The sequence below is a fragment of the Enhydra lutris genome, unplaced genomic scaffold (assembly GCF_002288905.1).
Source record: "Enhydra lutris kenyoni isolate GAN:26980312 unplaced genomic scaffold, ASM228890v2 scaffoldscaffold101, whole genome shotgun sequence".
Classification (NCBI taxonomy): Eukaryota; Metazoa; Chordata; class Mammalia; order Carnivora; family Mustelidae; genus Enhydra; species Enhydra lutris.
Window position 1 is genome coordinate 1800493 of NW_019154185.1, and position 15076 is coordinate 1815568.

The window sequence follows — 15076 nt, forward strand, 5'->3', positions numbered from 1 at the left end:
CTCAGTGGGTTAAGCCTCTGCCTTTGGCTCAGGTCATGGTCTCAGGGTCCTGGGATCGAGACCCACACTGGGCTCTCTGCTCAGCAAGGAGCCTGCTTCCCTCTTTCTCTCTGCCTACTAGTGATCGACCTCTGTGAAATAAATAAATAAATAAAATCTTAAAAAAAATAAAAAAATAAAAAAAGAAGACACAGAGATGGCCAGTAGGTACATGAAAAGATGCTCAACATCATTAAGCATCAGGGAAATACAAATTAAAACCATGATGAGATCACCTCACACCTGTCAGAATGGCTAAGATCAAAAAGACAAGAAATAACAAGTGTTGGCGAGGCTGTGGAGAAGAGAACCCTTGTGCACTATTGGTGGGAATGCAAACTGTTGCAGCCATTATGAAAAACAGCATGGAGGTTCCTCAAAAAAATTGTTAAAAACCCACCATATATGGTCTAGCAATTCCATTTTTGAGTATTTACCTGAAGTAAACAAAAACACTAACTCAAAAAGATATATGTACCCACAAATTTCACTGCCACATCACCTATAATAGCCAAGCCAGGCAAACAACCTAGGTGTCCATCCATGGATGAATGAAGAAAATGTGGTGTATATACATAATGGAATATTATTCAGTCATAAAAAATGAAATCTTGCCACTTGCAATAACATGGCTGGACCTTGAAGGCATTAGGCTAAGTGAAGTAAGTCATACAGAGAAAGACAAATACCTTATGATCCTTCTTATATGTGGAATCTAAAACAAAACAAAACACCAAGCTCATAGATACAGAGAACAGACTGGTGGTTGCCAGAGGTGGGGTGTGGGAGGTGGAAGAAATTAGTGAAGAAGTAAACATTTATTTAAAAATTAAAAAAAAATAAAAGATACACTGTGAGGGTAGCTAACCTCTAGAATACAAAATTAGAAAGGGATGATTGGGTATGAGTTGGGTTTCATAAGCACAACCTCAGTGAGCAAAAGCTATAGATCCATAGTCCCCCTGCCTATATGATACAGAAAGAGCTCTTTTCTCTACTATCCTGTAAGGCCTCCTAATCAAGAGGCTCAGTAAAAGTCATACCCCCCCTTATATTTCTGTGCCAATATCATAGCTAAGCTACTACAAATAATGATAACATGGGAGGGAGACAAACCATAAAGACTCAACCTCAAAAAACAGACTAAGGGTTGCTGGGGGGAGGGGGGACGGGAGAGGGTGGTGGGGATACGGACATTGGGGAGGGTATGTGCTATGATGAGTGCTGTGAAATGTGTAAAGCTGGTGATTCACAGACCTGTACCCTTGGGAATAAAAATACATTATATGTTTATTTAAAAAAATAAATAATAAAAAAATACAAAAAAAATAATGATAACAGCGGCACAAATTCTGTCCATGTCCTTAAGGCCGACTGTGGAAGGAATGGTATCCACCAGTTTTGCACTCCGATTCAAAGCTGAGATGTCACTGCGTGCCCTGAGGAGGGCTCAGCGCTTGGACAAATTTGAAACACACACTTTGGCAGTTAAAACTTCAGCAAGGAGAATAATTACTTAGGTTGGAAAAAACTGAGATGCTTTTATTACAGCATCAGACATCTGAAAAATTGGAATTTCTCTGAATAAAGTTGATAGTTCAAGTTAATTTGGGTTCTGTGAAAGGTCAAATTGTAATCAGAGAGTTAAAGCAATTCTCAGTGAAGAGCAGTACACAAAAAGAGTGCTTTGTTACGGGGATAAGGCAGAAACTTCCAGCCTCCTACACAGACAGAGGCACAAAAAAATACTGATATCACAAAATGTAAAATTATCACTAACAGGCAACAAAGAATACAATCTCAAAGAGATATCCTTCACAAAACAGAAAGGTCCCACCTCTCCTACACATTCCTGACCCTCATGTGCTGGACCCCCTCCCAGGGATAAAGAACTCAGTGTATCACCCAGGGTCCCAAAACTGTATGGAGCTCACGGTCAATGGAAATTGGTTTTCTAAGGGATCTCAGCCCATTCTCCCAGGCTATGACACTAAAAGCCTCTGACAGTCAAAATATGGAAGGAATATTGCTGGGATATCAAATGTGGTCAAAATTGATAAAATTTCTACAGATTAACATGTGTATGTATGTACACAGAGATTTATATACACATATGTATGTGCGTGTATTTATTATATAATATTTGTCTACTTCTTGAAGAATGCTGTTAGATTTTGTTTTAAAAGCTAATTCAGGGGCACCTGGGTGGCTCAGTGGGTTAAAGCCTCCGCCTTTGGCTCAGGTCATGATCCCAGAGTCCTGGGATTGAGCCCCATATCGGGCTCTCTGCTCAGCAGGGAGCCTGCTTCCTCCTCTCTCTCTCTGCCTGCCTCTCCACCTACTTGTGATCTCTCTGTCTGTCAAATGAATAAATAAAATCTTAAAAAAAAAAAACTAATTCGGCTTCAAGACAACCAAAAAAGGCAAGGCCTTTGCTGACCTCTGGTTAGTTTTACATGTGTTTATTCAACTTTTTGTCTCCTACCACATTTTCTACAGCAGCTCCTCCAACCTTTATCGTCCTTCTCAAATCTTCAATCTCACTATCTCCTTTTTGGAGAAGCCACAGGCCATCTGATGTAAGCTGCCTCAATTCCAAGCCTCTCCATGTCAACACCAGCTCATTTCTCTTTAGCCCCCTCTGGGGAAAGATCAACCTCTTTTCGAAGGGAATTCTCTCACTTAGCACCTTGAACTAAACAATCCCCATCTTAATTCTTTCTGCATGTATTATCTGACCCTCATAACCTTATGCAGTAGATATTATTGTAAATCTCTCAGTCACTGTTTCCTTATCTCTAAAATGGGGATAAATGACTTAGCCACCAGTATTTGGCATTAAGTGATAAACCAGCACTGAATCTGGTTTTTCTACCTCCAAAGCTTCTCTAAAGTTCCTTTATTTTTTAAAGTACATCCCATGCTGGCATAGAGCCCAACACAGGGCTTGAACTCATGATTCTGAGATCTAAACCTGAGGTGAGATCAAGAGTCGGACGCTTAACAGACTGAGCTCCCCCAAGGCACCCCAAGCCTCTCTAATTTTCTTATTTATTTATTTTAAAATTTTTATTGTGTTATGTTAGTCACCATAAAATACATCATTAGTTTTTGATGCAATGTTCCAAAATTCATTGTTTATGTGCTCCATGCAATCCATGCCCTCGTTAATACCCACCACCAGGCTCACCCATCCCCCTACCCTTTCCCTCTAAAACCCTCAGTTTGTTTCTCAGAGTCCATAGTCTCCAATTTTCTAAACATCTCATGTCACAATGAACTGCTCCAGTGGTTAAGGTCTCTACTCCCTCATAGCCTTCCCTCACAATCTACCTCCAAAACTCCTACAACCTAAGTATTATTTCTCTACATATATGATCTTATGAAATTTAGTACAGCAGAAAAGCACAAGTCTGAAAGTCAGATGCATGAATTCTAGCTCCATCAAGTTCTAGTCTGTGATCTTAGGGTCAATAAACCCTGCTTGAACCTCAGTTTCCTTATATGTTGTGATGATAATACTGTTTATCTTTATACTTAAGTTTTATCACTTCAATATAAGGCAATAAGGTTAGGGGGTAAGAGAATGGGGCTTCTGAGCCAGACTGACTGGGTCTGAATCCTGGCCCAATACTTACAAATTATGTGACTTCAGGCAGGTCATTTAACCTCTCTCTGCCCCAATTTTCTTATACGTAAAATGGGAGAGATAATAGTACCCATCTCACAAGGTTGTTAGGGGGTTTAAATGAACACATTAGAATGCTCAATGAACACTATCTATTAAGGCACTAGATCCTAAGTGCTTTGTGTGCAGGGATGATGATTCATATCTGTATTTCCCATCATATCTCATATGTCAAAGACAATAATATTTATTGATGAATCACGTCAGTTAAGCATAGGACTCTGGATGCTGGAAGTTTCAGGCAAAATATTTCTTTCCTGTCTCTTGCTTTCTATAGCATCTGTAAACACACTACAGTGAGTGATCACTTTTCAGACTCAATTAACTACCCTGACAATTTTTACTAATGGTGACTCACTTTTAAGCTTCTTAAGCAAGCTAGCCCAGTGAACAGAACCCTTGGGTGCTTTCACATTGTGTTTGTAACTAGAGCAATTAGGCTATATTACAATCTAGAAACTGATCACAATTTAATCTTTTCATTTTTACTCTTGATTCTCAAAAAGATAAAGGAGAGGCTTATTTTAAATAGCATTCTTCCAGGATTTAGGTAGCTAAACTGACATCACAGAAATAAAATCATTGGTGGGCTGAATCGTGGAGGGCTGGATAGTCGCAGAGTAAGGAGCCTTTTCATCCAAAAGTCAAGCAGAAAAATACAGGTCTTAAGTTAGTATATTAACAGCTATGATGGTCTAAGAGTAAAAGAAAAGGTAAATGGCAGACAGTAATTAGGATTAGAAAACATCGGTTTCTATGGCACTGAAAATACTTTGACCCAATCCCACCTATTCTCAAACTGGACTTGGGAGTTATTCAGGACGCTGTTTATCCACAGCCCCCAATGCCGTACTGAGAAAATGGAACAGGCTAAAGAATGCCAAGTCGTGGCAAATCAAGCCCAGATCTGACTCCCAGATAACACCTTTCCACTTGATATTCCACAAGAGACACCCTTGTATTTCCTTCACAAAATACTAACACTAAGCTACTCCGTTACCTTTTACTACCAGAAATGTCAGGAAATGCAGTCAGTAATCCCACTTTCCTATTTAGCTCAAGAGTTAGAGGAAGTTAATGACATCAACTACCAAGGAGCAAATATTTTCAGGGCAATTCTAAGTCTGTATTTGATACTAAAAAAACTGTGTTTGCCTCTTAACTTATAAGACTAATGAATTAAAAGAAATGTTTTGAGCCTGGTCTGAGAAAATGCAATATAACAGCAATAATAATAGTATCAAAGCTATCATTTATTGAACATTTACTTAGGGGTCAGGTATACTAAGCTAAAAACATTTCTTCCTCACAACCCTCCTGTCATTTCCCCCAATTTACAGGTGACAGTGTAAGAGGGTAAGGGACTTGCCTAAGATCACATAGAACAATTAGCACAGTGGGACAGAAACCCTGGTCTGACTCTAAAGCAGGAGTTGGCAAACCATAGTGAGGTTTTGTTTTTGTGTGGCCCAAGAGCTAAGAAGAGTTTTAATGTTCTTTAGCTTTCTTAAAAGGAAAAAAAAAGAAGAAAATGCAACAGAGACCTATGTGACCCACAAAGTCAACAATATTTACACTCTGGCCCTTGACACAAAAAAAATGCGGACCTCTGGTCTAAAGCCCTGCACCTTTAACCACTGCATCATACTCTCCCCATATGGAGCAAAGAGGCTTCTATGATCAGCTCCTTATTTTAACACCATAATACTCATTTGGTATTTAACTGAATTTAAGATGCCATTCTTTTCTTTTCTTTCTTCTTTTTTTTGAAGATTTTATTCGTTTATTTGTCAGAGAGAGAGAGAGAGGACGCACAAGCAGGCAGAGTGGCAGGCAGAGGCGGAGAGAGAAGCAGACTCCCCGCCCAGCAAGGAGCCCGAAGCAGGACTCGATCCCAGGATCCCAGGACCATGATCGGAGCCAAAGGCAGTGGCTCAACCGACTGAGCCACCCAGGTGTCCCAAGATGCCATTATTTTCTTTATGTGACCTGTCTACCCAAGGAAGCTAAGTGCCTTGAAGGAGGGGCTCTTCTATTTCTTTGTATTTTCTGTGCCATAGTTGGCTAACTAGCAAATGTTCATTCAGTATAGCAAATACAAATCATATGTTGTTATACAGAGAAATTATATATAGAGAGAGGTGTAGCTTAAGGGGCACTGCAAGTAAAATGCAAAAAAATATGAAGTAAGAAAACTACCCAATATGTCTAGAAACTAAGAATCCTATGGAGCAGAGATATTTGCACACAGGCTTAGAATCGTACTACCTTACAGATGAAAAATAAGCCTGAGTTCATGTATTTTCCTGATGCACACAACTACCTTGTTTTGCCACTCTTGAGATGCACATATGCACGTTCCAGAAGTCTGTATTTACTGGGAAGGGCTGGGGAGCGGGGTCGTGGAGAAATGTCTCTTTTGTGCCAAGGCTGCTTCTACCTATTTGCAAGTCTGGGAAACAAAGCTCAGCAAGCTCATCAGTTTAAGCCTGTTCATATGAAGATAATCTTCACTCACGGACCTCACTGAAAGGACTGTCTGTCCATCCTCATCTCTTCAGCCATCTACCCTCACAGTCACATTAAGACAGTCAGCAATAAGCATCTTTACCACTCACGAGGCCTCCCAGCAGGCCAAAATGCCTGTGAGCCCATGGTTTGATTTGCTCTTCTTGCCTTAAGACCAAAATATAAAAATACATAAATAAGAAACCTCAAAAAGAAAGCACACTAAGACACCAGAACTGAAACCATTTACTCAATGATCCGTCAATAACCTTACGGCACCAGCAAGTCACCCATACCGCATATGCGTGGTGTTCCTAAACACTGTTTGGCTGAACTGTCCTGATCGCTGTATAGTACAACACACTGCTGGGAGATTTTTAACTCTTTCCTGTCCTCACCTCGGTATGCCTGGATTAGGACGGTAGACTACACGTATCCTAATCAGATATTAAGAGCATAGTACAATAAATCAGGATGTCATTAAAAATACCCTAAGCCTTCCTGGTAGCTTCTTCTGCATTCGGGTTTTCACTTGGGCTACAAGGGAGGTAACGTTTTCATTCTCAACCTCGAAAGGACAGGGCGTAGCGAGAGCTGGGTGATGGGTATAGGTGGACTCCGGCTCCAAAAGGACGCCAGATCCTGAGCGGTAGAGATACTACTGCAGCTTCAATGGACCTTAAACAAACTGACACCCCAGAGAAATAGATCGCTACGCTGTCTTCCCCTCCCCCAGTCCCCAGCCCAATCTGAGACACCGCACCCACTCCCTTCCCATCCTCAGTCCCGGGTCCCAAGCTTGGTAGGCAGAGGCGGGGGAGGGGGGCGGGGGGTGGTGCGCGGAAGAAAAAGGGGGTGGGGTCGGAGGGGAAAAAAGGTGTGGACAGGCAAAGGAAAGGGGGTGAGAAGCAGAGAAAACGGGGGGCGAGGCTGAGGAAATTGGGTGAGGCAGAGAAACGGGGGCATAGCAGAAAAAGGGGGGACGAGGCTGAGAAACGGGGGTGGGAAGGAAAGCGAGGCAGAAAATGAAAGGAATCAGAAGGGGAGCTGAACACAGGCCGAGCAGGGCCAGGAGAGGAGGCGAAGCAGCCGGCGGGCAGAGAAAGGGGGAGCGCCAGGGGGCGGACATGGGTTGAGGCACTTGCCATAAATCATAGCCAGGCCGGTTTCATGCAGGAAGCGGGCCCGGCGGTGCTTGAAGAGCCATATCGTGAGAATGGTGAGGGTGAGCAGCAGGATGAAGATGAGCAGGTTGGCGCTGTCCTGCCGGTGGCTCTCTTCGGCTTGCTTCTCGGACACGATCTCCTCATCCATGGCTCTCGCCGCTCCGCCGGCGCCGTCCAAAGCCCCGGCCCAGCCAAAGACGCCCACTGCGAGGAGCAACCAGAACGGCCGCATGAGCCGGTGGGCCCCGGGGCCGCGGCCACCGCCGCCGCCGCCGCCACCACGGCCGCGGCTGAGGGGCGCCCGCAGCCAGCCGCGCCGAGCCATGACTCCCCCCGCCCCCCGCCCCGCTCCTCACCCGCAGCCGCCCGCGGTCGGACCACTCCCCGAGGGCTCACGGGAAAGGGGCGGGGCCCCAGGGAAGCCGTCGGAGCGCGCGCCGCCGCCACCGCCGCCGCTCTTAAAGGGGACGCGACACTCCCGGCTGGTTCGGCCCCATCCCTTTGCCCTTCGGGCCTCCACCGCACCGGCTCCCCCAGCCTCGGATACGCACACTCGGGGGCTTCCAGGGAACGAAAGGCTGTCGCATCCAGCCCACGGCTTTCTGGAAAAGAAACCTCAGCTCGGCTTAATCAAGCAGAGGCGGATCCAGCTAGGTCTACTTTGTTCCTATTCTTAGAGCTCTCAGGGGAATCGAGCTTTCATAACCCATCTCAATATTGTCCCCCAGTGTCTCTTAACTGGATAAGAAGTTGTCCCCTTGGGGGACGCCTAGAACTCCATCTCTGTAATTTAAATCGGATTCTCCTTGTTCTGTCCTCACTGGGAAAAAACCAACACTGTAGTAGTTCATGAAAGAATTGACTCAAAGGCAAGGAATATGAGTGTGTGTACGTTCGGTTTTCCTTATATGTAAACCACCCGAGATGCGAGTCATCTTCTCACATCAGGAACCTGTACAGAGACACTCGTCCATCTCGCAAAGAAGATTCAGTGTGTGCTCAAACTTACTCAAGCTTTAAACCACTCCTCTCCTTCCCAAAGAGGAAATCTTTTGAGGTGTGGTGCATTTCTTTCTCTCCTTGCTCCTTTTTTCCTGCTGTTACAATGCAGATTTCCCCAGCTGGGAAGTCACCTTTGACACCATCTCTCATCTCTCTGCCTCCAGGAGTATTTTCTCTATTCTCAGCCTTTCCACGCCTCACACCCACAGGGAAAGATTCACAGTTCTCACCTCTTGGAGAACAGTGGCTTCCTATTTTCTCCATACTTATCAAATCACACCTTAGTCTGTGTGGGCTTTTTGTTCTCTCTGGACTTTCATTTCTACCTCTACATGAATGCACTACAAATCCCCAGCCCTGACCTGTCACTCTCCCTTCAGGCCTCTAGCGGCTGCGGCGGCATACTGATCACATCCTGTTGAAGGGCCTACCAAGCTCAAAAACTAGAACTGCTTTGAAGTGAGCTCGATTCCCCCTTACAAACATGAATTCCTTCTCAAATTTTGCATACTATCAATCCAATTCCTATCATTCTGCCTAGATGTCCTGATTCTTAAATGCTATATCACCCCCTTGCTAAGACAAATAACATCCAGGTAACTCCAAGCTACCCCATTCTGGATTCCCTCCTGTTAACTGGCTCTTCATTTTAATCTCTTTAAGTTCTGTGAGGATAGAGAGCTTAAGAAGAAAAATAAAAAAGACCTAGAACAGGTTGTTCAACTCCAAATTCTGTCCCTAGCAGGTCAGGAACTGTCCGAGGGATTGTGAAGCCCATTTTCTCCTGTTAGTACCTGGGACTATCTGCACTTTCCTAAGAAATTCATGCCTGCCTGTCCCCTATACCCTGGCTCCGGCCTAACCACACTGCCCTGTGCACACAGGGCTGGCCTTTAAGAAACCCAGGTGAGGATCCTTCCCAGTCTTCCCACTGACCCCTCCCCAGACCTAGCTTGATCACCCCAGAAGACCCACCAAATTCATTTACTTGTTTCTTCAGGCCTAACCACCTACTCTTGGGCTGTTTTGCCTCAGCACAAAATCATTTTTCAGTCTCTGAGTGTTTGGAATTAAACAAACAAACAAACAAACTTGAAGTCAGAGATTGCTTGCCTGACCAGTAAGAAAATATTCTCAAGCGCCAGACTCTCCTTCTGTCCACAGGCCCCAGCGACCTAGCAGCTACCCACCCCCCATACCCCGCCACCCAACCACCTCTTTATATCCAGTTCTGGGAGGAATCCTGATGGGGCAATAACTCTACCAAGTGGGCCAATCCCCATGAGTTTTGGCTCACCTGAGAATGTACCCCTCGCTCAACCCAAACCAGTTGCTGCACTGATGTCCCCAAGATGTCCTCCTTTAACAGCTCCTTGAATCTCACTCAGGACATCACGAGCTCTGCGGCTGTTTCAGGCGGTGCTGTGTCACCATCCTGCTTACACACGCACAATACCTACGTGCAACTCCCGCCCTGTATCCTGTGGCCTGAAGAGGTTGCCACTCAGCTCACTTCCCCACTGTTGTTCCAAGCTCCTCGTTCCTCCAGCCCTCATTTTAAGCTCTAACACTCTCCATTCCTTGTCCCCTAATGATTTCCTCGTCTCTCCTGTACATTCACGGAGGATGTGGGCATCTGGGTCACAGCATCCACGCCCCGCCCCAGCCCTGCCTTCATCCCAGCTGATTCAATGTCCATACTGATAAATCACCTGGAATTTGAGCCTTGTCTCCTTTTTCACTGCGAAAATCAAGATCCTCAAGAAGATGGTCCTCGCCTTCCTCACCCTGCCACCTACTTAGCTATCCTGTGGGGACCCCACCTTTCTTCCTCTCTTCCAAGCTCAGTGAAAGATATGTTTCCTCTTCCCTTAAGAAACATACACTGCAATCTGTGCTCTGCATTCCATCACCTCCTACTTGCCTCTTCCAGGATCTACTCCAACCATCATCTCCCTCCACCAACTTCAATGGCTCCTTGTCCACTAGCTTTCTTTTAATTGAAGTCTAGTGGACATACAGTGTCACATTATCAGTTTTAGGAGTGCCACATAGTGATTCCACAAGTCTATATGTTATGCTGTGTTCACTGCAAGGGTAGCTGTCATCCCTCACCATGTGACGCTATTACAATACCACTGACTGTATTTCCTGTGCTGTACCTTTCATCCCCATGACTCATTTCTTACAAAACTGGCCCACTGTCTCTTTCTGTTTTCCAAAACTATTTCCAGATCTCTTCGGAGAAATGGGCCACTGTCTATACCTGCCACCACTACCACATTAGTTTTGTCTCCCCATCAGAAATGAACTTCTCCAAAGAGTTGCCTACATTCTCTACACTCCCATCTGCTAGTCCAGAGATTAGCAACGTACAGCCAACGGAATCCAGTCTGCCACCCATTTCGGTATGGCCTGAAACTGGGAATGTTTTATACATTTTTTGTAATGGCTGTACAAAAGTCAAAAGAAGAACATTTTGTGACACATGAAAATGACGTGAAATTCACATTTCAGTGTCCATCAGTAAAGGTTTATTGGACACGGCCGTGCCCATTTGTTTACTAATGGTCTGTGGTGGCTTTTGCACTACAAGGCACAGTTGAGTAGCTGCCAAAGAGACTGTAGAATCTGCAAATAGCCTAAACTATTTACTGGCTGGTCTTACGGGAAAGGTTTGCTGACTTCTGCCTTGGCCTCTACCAACTGTCCTCCCACACTTCTACAAGAGGGATCTTTTTGAAGCACAAATCTGATTATATATAGCACAGCCCTGCTCCAAACCCTCCAGTGACCCCACTGTCATCAGTTCTGGCTCCTTAGCCTGACCTGTGATGCTCCCTGAGCCCCGACTCCCTACCGCTTCTTCCCCTCATAGCCCACCCTTTCCCCCCAAATATCATTTGCTTCAGCCATTCTGAACTCTGTGGGTTCCTGAATGCTTCACGTGGTTTCATACGTGTATGTTCCTTTCCATGTGCTCCCTCTGCTTGGATGTCCTTCAACCCTTTCCTCACCTAACCTCTGCTCCTCTGACAAAACTCAGTATAGAGGTCACTAAGCTTTCCAGGATGCCCTCAGGCTGAGTCTGGGGCCCTTTGTATGAGCTCCCACAGCCCACTGGGCAACTCTTTCTTTTAGCCCTCATGAAATACTGTCATGCTTGATTTACATGTTTGTTACTCCGCAGATCATGGATAGGTACTCTGAGGGTAGAAACCAGGCATTACTTATTTCTTTACTGACAGCATCTAGCATAAGGTCTAATCCAAAGAGGTATTCAATAAAACACATCTAAGGGGCCCCTGGATGGCTCAGTCAGTTAACTGTCTGCCTTCGGCTCAGGTCATGATCCCAGGGTCCTGGGATCGAGCTCCAGATCAGGCTCCCTGCTTAGTGGGGAGCCTGCTTCTCCTTCTGCCTCTGCCTGCCACTCCCCCGCTTGTGTGCTCTCTCTTTCTGTCAAATAAATAAAATCTTTTTTAAAAAATATAACACATCTGAGCATCAGTGAATGTCTCTCAAATTTAACTGAGGACCAAAGAAATCTCCATGTTTGCAGATGACATTAAATTCTCTTAGGGACACAGACTCAGTTCAAGGATTAAACTGAAAGAGGACTTCCCAGTACTGGGCACATAGTAAGTGCTCAGTAAATACCTGATCACTGAAAAGTGGAGATAAGTTTAGCCCAGTGGTTAGCACAGTCCTTGGCTCACTGGAGATGCTTAATAAACACTGAATTGATTGATTCCCGAAATGGGGGAAAGGCTGGAAAGCAAAGTTGAGGCCATACTGTGGAAGGTCTTTATGCTGCAGACATTTTTAACTCATTCATTTCCCTGGTCAAGACTTCCCCAATGTTAATTTGGCAGCAGAAAGGGGGATGAATGAAATGCAGACAGATGGGCAGTAGGGGAGGCTGATTAAGAGGTTAGAAAAGTTGAAAAAAAGGTGTGGGGGGGTTAGAATAGGCGGCCTTAACTGACCAGATGCAGTAGGAATGGAAAAGGGAGAAGGGAGGTGGGGTTCAGCAGCTAATGCAGAGGTAGGACTAACCTGTCATGGAAATTGCCTGGGCAGGTAGATGGGGAATGCTTGAGAAAGGGCAATTAGAAGACTACACCAAAGTTTTAAACCCGTGCAACCTGAAAATGTAGGAGTGCTAATAGCATTAAAATGGGAGTCATGGGGTGCCGGGGTGGCTCAGTGAGTTAAACCTCTGCCTTGGGCTCAGGTCATGATCTCAGGGTCCTGGGATTGAGCCCCGCATTGGGCTCTCTGCTCAGCGGGGAGCCTGCTCCCCCTGCCCCACCTGCCTCTCTGCCTACTTGTGTTCTGTCAAATAAATAAATAAAACTTTTTAAAAAATGGGAGGCAGGAGGTACAGCTTGGCTCTGGACTGGTTGGATTTAAGGGACTGGTGGGATGTCCAAGTGGAGGGTCTGCAATTCAGGAGTGAAGTCAGGACCAGTGAAAGATGTGGGAGCTATATAGGCTATATTGAAGTTATAGGAGCTCATGTGTTCTCCAAAGAACAGAAGGTAGAAAGAGACCCAGTTTTAAGGCAGTGGTATAAGGAATGTCTATATTCAAGAAGTGGGAGGGGGGACATAGGTGGTTCAGTTGGTTAAGCGTTGTTTAAGCGTCAGACTCTTTTTTTTTTTTTTGGTTGTTTTTGTTTTAAAGATTTTATTTATTTATTTGACAGAGAGAGATCACAAGTAGGCAGAGAGGCAGGCAGAGAGAGAGGAAGGGAAGAAGGCTTCCTGCTGAGCAGAGAGCCCGATGTGGGACTCGATCCCAGGACCCTGAGATCATGACCTGAGCCAAAGGCAGCAGCTTAACCCACTGAGCCACCCAGGTGCCCCAAAGCGTCAGACTCTTGATCTCAGCTCAGGTTTTGATCTCGGGGTCGTGGGTTCAGACCCTGCATTGTGTTCCATGCTGGGTGTGGAGCCTGCTTTAAAAAAAAAAAATGAAGTGAGAGGAAGAATAGGTCACAAATATCAGTTGGCGGGATGCCTGGGTGGTTCAGTCAGTTAAACATCCCACTCTGGATTTTGGCTCAGGTCATGATATCAGGGTCCTGAGATACAGCCCTGTGTCTGGCTCCCTGCTTAGTAAAGTCGGCTTGGGATTCTCTCTCCCTTTCCCTCTTCATCCCTCCCCCTTACCATGTGCATGCTTGCACATTCTCGCTCCCTCTCTCAAACAAACAAACAAACAAACAGCAATAACAACAACAAAAAGCCCCCAATATTAGTTAGGACACAGTATAGTGCTAGAGTTTTATGTTCACTTCCTGAACTTATCAGCTCAGTGTGCTAAAACAGCAAATTAGACTTTTGGTGTCATTTTCAGTGTCAAGGCTACTTGAAATAAATAATCATTTGAGCCCCAGACAAGTAACCTAGGATACTTTGTGCAGATGTGGTAATGAAACCCCAAGAGAGATATTAGTAGATCTAGAAATGGCCCAGAGAAGAGCAATTAAAATAAACAAAGGAGAGAAGCTACTGATGTTTTAAGAAAGACCAAAGGGATAAAGAACTCCTTTAGTCTGGAAAAATTGCTAGAAGACTCTACAGTAGCAGCAGCAGGAATGATAATGGCTAACATTTACTGAGTACTCACCATGTGAGGTTATTCTTTTTATTTAAGATTTTATTTTTTTGAAGTAATCTCCATCCCCAACGTGGGGCTCAAACTCACAACCTGGAGATCAAGAGTCGTATGCTCCACCAAGTGAGCCAGCCAGGCACCCTTCCTACCCCAAATGAGATTATTCTAAACTCATATGTGTTGTCTCCCTCAATCCTAAGAACAATCTTACCAGGTAAGTACTATTATTATCTCCACTTTACAGATGAGGAAATTGAGGCACTGTAAAGTTAAATAACTTGCCCAATCTCCCAGATAGTAAAGGAGAAGCCAGGATTCAAACCCAATCTGTTTCTAAAGCATACACTTTTAACCACAGGAGTATAAACCTTTCAGTAAACAAGTCTTCAAAGATATGAATCAAGTAACCACAGTCTTATTTACTGAGATTCAAAACGCGAGATGCCAAGGGGCCACTTAATGCATTAAGAGGGATACATGGTTTCATTGTTTGAACTTCTTGCACAAACACACACCATTTTTGTAAAGAAGTAAAAAAGAGATGATACAATTTCAATATAAATGTTGAAAATACTAGTCTACCCAGCAGGTAGTAAAATTCTAGAATTAGTTACCCAGGGAGGTTGAAATAAGTATAAATAGTTTGAAGAAAGGTTTAGTACCTACAGTAGATATGTTCCTTTACACATACCTATAACAGCAATGTATTCCTAGGGAAAGTAGGTTTTTGAACTAGGTAGGAAAGGACAGAGCGTGCTGGAAAGAGGGAGAATGTGTGTGGGAAATGGAGGCACATCTGAGTGATGTATGAAGTCACTCGCCTAGTTGGGTAGCATGTAACCAAATTAATTAACTTGAAGATAATTTGGGATTGGAGTGCTTTCTCTATTCAACAGACTATCCTGGGAAAACGTGATGCGCCTTCATAAATAACATCTGGGTCGGAAATGCTTTAGAGATCATTATCCCCGCCTTTAACAAATCCACATCATGTATCCTCTGTGCATATGGAAAATAACTGTTTCTTTAGGACTAAAGGCACTTTTGG

The 15076-nt window shown here is 44.5% G+C and overlaps 1 protein-coding gene across 2 annotated transcripts in view; it reads right to left on the minus strand.

The window, feature by feature from the left end:
* Positions 1–7726, minus strand: part of LOC111139350 (solute carrier family 9 member A6) — a 51910-nt gene extending 44184 nt beyond the window's left edge. For both annotated transcript variants that reach the window (XM_022491614.1, XM_022491613.1), the window contains exon 1: positions 7381–7726. In XM_022491614.1, coding sequence (XP_022347322.1) covers positions 7381–7726 — 346 coding nt within the window. The remainder of the gene's footprint in view (positions 1–7380) is intronic.
* Between the last annotated feature and the right edge of the window lie 7350 nt (positions 7727–15076).